The sequence below is a fragment of the Solenopsis invicta genome, chromosome 3, assembly GCF_016802725.1.
Source record: "Solenopsis invicta isolate M01_SB chromosome 3, UNIL_Sinv_3.0, whole genome shotgun sequence".
In the NCBI taxonomy this organism is placed as follows: Eukaryota; Metazoa; Arthropoda; class Insecta; order Hymenoptera; family Formicidae; genus Solenopsis; species Solenopsis invicta.
The window spans coordinates 13,003,714-13,013,974 of record NC_052666.1 but is presented as its reverse complement, the minus strand read 5'-3'; the positions used below and the strand labels follow the sequence as shown (position 1 = coordinate 13,013,974).

Below are 10,261 nucleotides of genomic sequence, written 5' to 3'. Positions count from 1 at the left end.
TATCTATGTTTACAGGATAAATTGTTTCAGAAGGAACTTGCTTTATTTCGGATGGTATTTCACTGGACATTTTATCGTTAGTTTCCTATATATAAAATGAAATATAGAAAATATATATCAAAATATATTTTATGTAAAATACTAAATGGTCGCTTCCAGTTGACTATCTGTCAATCAAACGCCTGTTCAAAAGTTTACTCGCGAATTAAAACGTATATGTATACTTCTCTGCGTCCACTCAATAGAGCGAGATAGAGAGTAAACAAAAAAGACTATAGTTTAGAATTCAGGCAAAACTCAGCATTTATCCGTTTTAGTTTACTCTTTGTCTCGCTCTATTGAAGCAACGGAAAAGCGCTTTAGTTCGCGAACCGGATGTTAAACAGGCGTAGTTAACCTTATTATCAGTGATCACAGATCACAGCATTTGGTAGCAAGGTCGCACACCGCGCATAAGCGTGCATACCGTGTACATACATACATGTGTACGTACATACGTGTACTGCAATATGCTCGATGAGCACACTTCAACACATACGTACACGATGTGCATGCTTATGTACGGCGTGCGACCATGCTACCAAAAGTGATTTGCGATTCTTGTTTATTATCTAATAGTTATTATACTTTTGCACTTACTTTTTTCGTTTAGAACTCACTTCTAATATGTAAGAAAAAGCAGCTTTCCTTTCTTTATACGGATGTCACTTTTAATGCTAATCTTATCGCTCACGCAGGTCTCGTCTGTACTATTGCATATGCACTGAGAAATGTTTTGTAAAATCAACCAAAGTTTGATTGATTAGTGATCAAATAATTTTTTACTGTTACTAAATATATAGTTGCTTTGACCAAACAATTTGTAGTCTTAACCAAATAATTTTTTTCACACAACAAAATACAAAAAGTGTTTGGTTTTTTTGTTAAATTAACAAAGTTTGGTACCAGTAACTATAAAATTCATTTGATCACTATACTACCAAATGATTTCTCTCAGTATCGTGTAAAAATATGTTATTACATGTTGGCACGAGTCCTATTCGCTCTAGAGAATTGCCAAGGAGTATCAGTCACGTGACCGACTGTGAGTCGGGCAAGAGGATTGAGTAGAGGGGATAGGACTCGTGCGGATATGCAACGCATCGACATCAGGCAAAAGGATTGAATAGAGGGGATAGGACTCGTGTGGAAATTCAACAATACAAACAAGATCTGCGTTATAAGCGATAAGGTTAGTATTAGATGTAAAAAGAAGGAAAGCTTTTTGTTATATTCTAGTAGTGTATTCTACAAAAAATTAAGTGTAAAATGCTAAACAATCCGTAGTCTGATACGGGTTTTAGGCAATACTGCAACACGCGTATAAAAAATATTACTACACATGGTATCAAAAATAAAATGTAACAGACTATAATAAAGAATTTCTGACTAGGAAATTATAAACTTATGTTTTTAAATTAGAGTTAATTGTATCTATTTTTTTTATTGTGTATGTTTTCATACACTGAGAGAAATCGTTTGGTAGAATAGTGATCAAATGAATTTTATAGTTACTGGTACCAAAAACTTAGTTACATTTAACAAAACTTTTTGTAATTTGTTGTATGAAAATAATTATTTGGTTAAGGCTACAAATTGTTTGGTCAAAACAACTATATATTTAGCGTATACGCGTGTTGCGTCGCGGTTAGGTATCACAATCGTTGCACAATTTTTATTTCTTCTGTCCGTCTTCTTTGTTGTTACGCCGCGTGTTCAATATTTTTGTTCTAGAAGGTAACAAAGCAAACAGTGATTTTACTAGAATGGATGAAACAGTTGCAAATTTATTAAAACAGTGGGGTTTTACTGACCTTATAGAAAGTTTTGCAAGTAAGTATATATTCTATTTTCGTCAATATTTTATTGCCAAAATTTTCATATTTCTTTATGAAAGTATATTTATTTCTGAACCATGTAAATTAAATAAAGGAATAAAACTATACAATATAAAACAATTACATACAATATATCTTGTTGAGAATTTATGACCATTGCTTACTTATATTTTATTTAATTAATTAATAACTGTTTATAGTTATTATAAATTATTTGTCAAGCTATTATTGCAAAATTTTTTACTTGTAGGCGAAGAAATTGATTTTGTTTCATTTCTACGTTTAAAACCTGGTTCAAAAAATTTAGAAGTTCTTATACCTAAAATGGGCAAAAGACTAAAATTTGAAGAAAAATTAGAAGAGTTCCAAAACTCCTCATTTAAAGCACAGACTTCTAATAACAAGGTAAATTTATTCCATATGAATACAGTGAAATATATTGTGTAATTTATACTGTATTTTAGATTTATTTATAAGACAAATATTTATTTAAATATTCTTTTGCTGCATAATTCCGAATCACAATAGTAATAGTACACACAAAAACATATTAATGATTTATAAAATATGTTTTAATGTATATTTTCTAGATTCCATGTATTTTACATCTAGGAAACTAATAATGAAATATCATTTGAAATACCATCCAAAATAATTGAAATACCTGACTCGATTTATCCTGTAAACATAGATGAAACAAACATATCTGATATTATGGCATCCAAAATAAATCCTGTCATCATAGAACGTGCCAATAATATTGAGATAATTGATAACGTACATATTGAACAAGCTACTGATACAGAGGGTCACGTTCAATTAAATGAGAAAGATATCGGACAAAAAGAAAATATAAATAAAGACGTTCAAGATGAAAGAGAAATAGATCAACTAGAACTTGCAAATGCTATTCATCATCTGGTATATATTTAACATTTTATTTAGAAAATAATATTTTGGTCTTTTTACGTTTTAAAAATGATTCAATATTTCAAGAATTAGTATATTGCATTAAAATAACAGAAACTTATTAATAAAATAGCATGTATAAAAATGTCAAAAACTTTTTCTCTTGTACAGGATCTGGAAACGTTTTTAAAAGAAACTACAACTGGCTTTATTATTTTAAATCATTATAAAAAGCACGGCCAATTAAACACAATAATGCGTAAAAAATTATCAGATGTGGTAATAACACATTTACCAATAGCTATCACTAAAAAACCATATCCGTAAGTAAAATGTAGAGCAAAAAAAAATACATAAATAAATATATTAAAACATATAACTTAGTATAAAATAAATAAAATGAAGTACTTGAAATATAGAACTTAAAATATTTGAATATAAAATAATGTTTATTCATATTTATATGTTACTTAGGCTTGAATTGAAAAATATGCACATTAGAGAGCTTGCCATAAAAGTAGCTGATTATTTTAAAGAAAAACCTGAATTGTATTATGTGCCACCGTTACATGAAAGACAGCATCAAAAGATTTCAAAAGGAAGATTTGTCGATCGATATCGCAATAATCGTAGAGATTGTATAAAATCTGGAATACTGAAAAACAATAAATGTAAAACAATAAATGTAAAAACAATAAATGTAAAAAAAGTAACAGAACATCAAACACATTAATAACTGATGAAATAACTATGGAACGTAAGTCAAATATTATTTTGTTTCAATTATTACTATATTGCGAGACATCCAACGTAAAACGTCACATATACTATAAATGAATATTAATTGTTTTTTTAAAAAAAAAGAGGAATACAATACTATGTATAAGATACTAGATTACTATAAAAACTAATATAAAAACTCATATGTATAGATTTAAAATTGTGTGAACCCCATTTGCAATGGTTGAAACATAATAGCGAACCATGGAATGATGTTGTTGAACATTGGGAAGCAAGTCGACTTGCTAGAATGAAAGATATGGCTGAATGGAAAGAAAATGTTCAACTGTTTTTTACTAAATGGTCAATTCTGAAGCAACCGCAGGGTTACACATTAGTGAATATTTTAGCAGTAATATTGTTATATTGAACAGTTCGTAAGAAACGTATGTAATCATTTTCAACAATTTTTCAGATCGAATCTGATTATGCTGCACAATTTGGAAATGTGCTCTCTATATACAATGAATGGCCGGAGTTTTCGCGAAAAATTTATGCTCTTATGAAGACTGACATTAAAGATAAAAAATATGAAGAACAACTTGAACTAATAAATGAAAATATATCAGAAGGTATCAAGAAATTAATATCTTTTATTATTATTCAATCTACAATTTGCTACTTTACTTTGTATACTACAATATATACATACATTCTATCATAATATCTCTATTTTTAGAAGAAAGAAATATTAGACTTCTAAAATTATTACCAGCCTTATGTGTCCCAACAATGAGAATTCGTAAAGGAAAGAAAAATATCAAGCCTACAATAACTGAATCATTAAATTCTTTTATTTTATCAGTAAATGTAAGCAAACAATATGGAAATATAATAGATGTAGTTGAGTTAAAAGTAATGTTTATTTCTTCTTATTTCAGAGTCCTGCTGACCTTGAACATAATATTGAGCGTCAGAGGAATAGAGCAGCTGCTTTAAATTTAACTCTACAACCATTTGTTATTTTCATAGGACGTGACGCTTGTTCGATGAATGCGTACTACGTTTGCATCGATAACACGTTATACAAAATTGAGAGTGCTCTCAAAGCTATTGATATATGCTACAAGTGTTTTTTCGTACTGCAAGCTTGCTATCCTAAAGAATGTCAACAGATATGGCTTCTTATACAAAAATGTTTATATAAAACGACAACTGAATACGATGTAAACAATAACAAAGTTACGTCTATCGAAATGGCATTGCGTAACATGTAAAGATTACTTACTATAAAATATTTTTTTATTTATAAAATTTCATAATTTTTATTTCATTTTATAATTTTTATACTTTACTAACTATAATTTTTATTTTTATTTTATAGTAATACTTTATTAACTATAATTTTTATTTTATGGTATTAATTCTATATATATTTATAAAACAGAACTCGCGTGTACAAATAATTATAGATGCTTTTAGTACAAGTAGAAAAAATATATATAGCAAAAAACAAGTTTTGTATAGAATATTTTTTGCATGTGAGAATTTATAAAATGATGAGACATTTTGAAAAATAAATATGTGTGTATTTAGCATATAAGAATTTATGCTTATTATCGTAAGATGTATACGTATTTGTATTTCCATTTTATATCATTTTAAAAGAATAAAGTATATTTTAATCATAGAATGTTTTTATGACCAATTTATATAAATTATTTTAGAAATTTATGATATAGTTATCGTAAGTTATCGTAAGTTATCGTAACAATTTGAATGATATTTACATACTGATTACACAAATCTATTGTGATGACATAGAAATTTGCAATATGTTAAACTTATAAGTTATGTACATATATATTATTAACAATGTGTTATACATATTGTTAATATAATTTAAATATGTATATAAATATGTACATACATAAATATAAATATATATGCATGTGTATATTTCTTATTAATATTTAATGTAAATATATTTACAAATTATATATTTTCGCTAAATAACTTTTATATGTGTGTAAAAGTGATTTGATAAAAATATATAATTTTTATAAGTATATATCATACGTCAAATAAGAACTATTAAGTAAATTTGTCTCTCTTACATAATTATTTTGTAATATTGACCAAATTTAAATAATTATTTCAAAAATGTTTGGTTAATTCAGAATCATACCAGTTCAGTATAATATTTAATAAAAATATTTTCTGCTCTAATAGATTATTTCGTTGAAATTACAAAAAGAAAATGGATTTTGTCATTGCAACCAAATTTTATATTATTGTTGCCAAAACGTGAGTAACTAAATAAAATTGTGTTGTTAAATAAAAAAATTTCTTTAATTTTGTTATTGTAACAAAAGAAATATTATATTTTGCTTTCTTAACCAAATTGTTCAATGAAAATCGGTTACTTATGAATAACTCTTTTTTTTTGTTACCATTACTATAACTTTTTTCTCAGTGTATATTGAGTAAAATTTTGCTCGGAGAGGATGTTTTGGAATATAGCTCTAGTGTAATAATATATTAATTTTTTTATGTTTAGATGTCCTCTAAGTCATATGAACAAAAATTTAGAGATGCCTGGCTCAAAGACACAGAATTAAAAGATTGGCTTATTTCAGTGCCTAGTACTGTAAGTAATCAAGCTAAATGCAAAATATGCCATGCATTGTTAAATAATCACTACAGTGATCTCAAACGGCATAACAATTCAAAAAAACACAAAGTAAACGAAAATATTGTTTTTGGAAAATCTCAAAAAAAACTTGTTTGCAAAAATATAGAATCTATAGAAGAGAAACACGCAGAAGTTAAATTGGCACTTTATGTAGCTTGTCACACATCAATAAATGCGGTAGATCATCTAAACGAAGTATGCAAGATAGCATTTCCTGGAAATACATCGAATCTTCGTCTTCATAGGAGCAAATGCACCTGTATTTTGAATAATGTGCTAGCACCATATTTTCAACATAATTTAATTACGGATATTGGATCTTCTACCTTTAGTTTAATTATCGACGAATCTACAGATATTTCAACTCAAAAATATTTAGGTATAATTATCATATATTTTAGTGAATTGCAAAATCAAATTATGACAACATTTTTAGATATGCCTCAATTATTTGATTTCTCAGCCAACGGCATTGTTGAAGTTATTAAAAATACTTTGCATAAATATAATCTTCAATTAAATAATCTTATTGGTATAGGAACTGATAACGCATCTGTGATGACTGGGGTAAACAATGGTGTTTATGTTAAATTAAAAAGAGAAATCCCTAACTTAATTCTAATCAAATGTATTTGTCATTCCCTTCAATTAGCTGTTTCGGCAGCTGCTGACTTGTGCTTACCTAGACATTTAGAATATCTAATAAGAGAAACTTATGATTGGTTTTGTAAATCATCTTCCAGACAGAATACATATAAAAATTTATATAAAGCCATAAATAATGATGAGGAACCACTTAAAATAGTACAGGCTTGTAAAACAAGATGGCTATCAATCGAAGTAGCAGTTTCTAGAATACTAGATCAATGACTCGAATTAAAAACACACTTTAATACTTCACGTTCTGAAAAATGTTATACTGCAGAGATACTTTACCGCATGTATTCTGATGATACAAATCATGCATTTTTATCTTTTCTGAAAACTATACTGCAAGAAGTTCAAAGAGTCAATAAACTTTTTGAATCTGCTTCTGCTGATCCTACCAAATTAACAAAGGAATTAAACCAGTTAATAACAATATTGGTAAGCAAAATTGTTTTACCCAGTCATCATCAATTAGATATTTTTAAAAATAAAATTGAAGATTATATAGATTGGAATTGTTATTTAAGTTTTAAATTTGAAAATATTATCCGAAATTTGAGAGATAATAAACCATTATCGCAAGATGAAGAATGTGAGAAAACGAGCAATAAATTTTGTTGTAACGCTAATACAAGAGCTCAAAAATCGTCTTCCTGAAAATCTAGATATAATGAATAAAATATCATATTTAAGTTGTGATGTAGCTTTGAATCATAACAAGCCTTTATTAGTACCTATATTAAAATTTTTTGGCAAAAATGATGATGAAATTGATATAATTGAAAGTAAGTGGCACATTCTTCATTTAATTAAGTGGAATGCTACTACAGATACTAAACAGTTTTGGTATGAAGTGAATAATTTCAAAGATGCTAGCAATGAGAATCCTTTTAAGCAATTTTGCATTATTTGCTATTACGTTATTAACATTACCTATATCTAATGCGGAAGTTGAAAGACTGTTTAGTCAATTAAATTTGATAAAAACTAAAAGTCGCAATAAATTGAGTGTTACAACCTTAAGCTCTATTCTTAGAATTCGATGTAGTTTAAAACAATTTAATAAATGTTGTCATAATTATGATATTCCGATTAATATAATAAAAAAAAAATAAAAACAAATGAAACTTACAAAATAAATGAAGAAGAGAATTATGATTTTGATTTTTTATGTTTATAAATATACTTCATCACATTATAACAATACTCAATGTATTTATTTATTTTAGTTTATCTTTATTCGTTTTGTAAGTTTTATAAACATTGCAATAATATAAAAGTGATATTATTTTAAAAAATTGCGTATATACGTATATAGAATTACGTTAGCTAGTTGTATTTTTAGTATTATTATTGCAAAATTACTTATTTACATATATGTAATATATTATACAACGAGAAAATGTTACACATTAGAATTAATTTCATATATTAATGATAAGCTTTTTTTCTATCAAGATTAGTATAAATTTTATGTCCACGAAAAGTTTTCATGATAACAATATCTAAACTTTATGTTTATTACATTTATAATGTTATGTGTTTTGTGTTTTATTATATTTAAAAAAAGCGGAGATTAAAAAAAAAAAAAATATATATATATATATATATATTAACAAACTTTTTCGCAATAATGGATACAATTTTTTAACTAATTAAATACTTGTAATTTGAAAATAAAAATATATTGTTTATTTTGCTCTTAAAATAAATGTGTAATAAAATTGCTATCTAATTTTTTTAAAATAAAATCCATATTAATCTATATTAATAATTAAGCATTCTCTATTGAAATTGAGAATTTGCTAATATTCTAAACGCTTTTAAACAGTGGTTGCAGTTCATTATTCATCATTACTATTGGTAGTATCGCTTTATATCTTCGTTGAAGAAGTTTATAAAAATCTAGTGCTTTCTGGTGTATTGGAAGAGACAATCTAGGGTACCATTGCTTCAAAAAGTTGGCAACGCTGAAGCAGATGGATCAATCAGATATAAAGCGAGACTGGTGATAAGAGGATGTAAAGACAAGAATGTGTATGATCTAAAAGAGACATATGTACCGGTTTCAAGATTGTCTTTGGTCAGATCTATATTAGCAATAATAAACAAATATAATTTGTACACCTACCAACTGGATGTGAAGACTGCATTTCTGAATAGAACTATAAAAGAAAAAATATATATGGAAATTCCAGACAGAATAGAAGTGAATAAAAACACCAAAAAGACAAAGGTGTGCAAATTGAATAGAGCTTTGTACAGATTAAAAATAAGTCCGAAAAGATGGAATAAAAGGTTTTCAGAAGAAGCCAAGAAACTTGGATTAGAGAATGATCTACACGAGCCATGCTTGTTCACATGGAGGAAAGAAGGCACAATGGTGATCATACTACTTTATGTAGATGACATGTTAGTTACAAGCAACGATCAGAAAAAATTAGAGGAAATCATAGAGAAGTTGAGTGAAATCTTTAAGACGAAAAATCTTGGAGAACCCAAGAATTTTCTGGAAATAACAATAGAGCAAAACAAAGAAGAAAGATATATGAGTATTTATCAAATGCAATATACGGAGAGAGTACTTGAAAAGTTTCATATGAATAAATGCAAGCCTCAGAGTACTCCTATGGTCACTAGAAGGTTGAGCAACAGAAACAAAAGAAGTAAATTAAAAGAAAAGAACATTGGAAAAGAAGTTACAAGAGTACCCTATAGAGAAGCAATAGGAAGCCTAATGTATCTGGCTAATGCTACACGACCCGATATAGCTTTTGCAGTGAATTATTTAGCAAGAAAACAGTTAGAGCCTACAGAAGAAGACTGGCAAGATGTATAAAGAGTCTTCAGATATCTTAGAGAAACTGCGAATCGAAGATTAACGTTCAAAGGTAAAACAGACGAGTTGAAGTCATTGACAGATGCTAGTTTCAGAGATTGCATTGACTCTACATCCACTGGAGGATATATAATCAAACTGTATGGAGACGTGATAGCATGGAGATGTCATAAACAGACTTATGTTACACTCTCTACTTGTCAAGCAGAATACCTAGCAATGAGCGAGGCCTGTCAAGAAATGATTTCATTGGACAAGTCGCTCAGATATGTTGTTGAAAGAACATTCTTGCCTGTAACAATCTGGTGCAACAATAGAGCAGCAGAAAACTGCACTAAGAAGGATGGAAGTCACAAACTTAAAACGTTTGATGACAACTTAGAGGAAATACAGAGAAATTTGTGTGTGTGTGTGTGTGTGTGTGTGTGTGTGTGTGTGTGTGTGTGTGTGTGTGTGTGCGTGCGTGTGTGTGTGTGTGTGTGAGAGAGAGAGAGAGAGAGAGAGAGAGAAAAGAAACTGGAAACAGAAAACATATGGCTGACACTCATGGAGACTTTGTTGAACAGTGTGTTG

At 28.0% G+C, this 10,261-nt stretch overlaps 1 protein-coding gene across 1 annotated transcript; it reads left to right on the top strand.

Moving 5' to 3' along the window:
- The first annotated feature begins 5,990 nt into the window (after positions 1-5,990).
- On the top strand, positions 5,991-8,809 carry LOC120357262. The gene is made up of 2 exons (XM_039447371.1): positions 5,991-6,580; positions 8,681-8,809. The coding sequence occupies exons 1-2, from the start codon at positions 6,067-6,069 to the stop codon at positions 8,788-8,790; spliced, it is 624 nt and encodes a 207-aa protein (XP_039303305.1). The 5' UTR covers positions 5,991-6,066; the 3' UTR covers positions 8,791-8,809.
- The last annotated feature ends 1,452 nt before the right edge of the window (positions 8,810-10,261 follow it).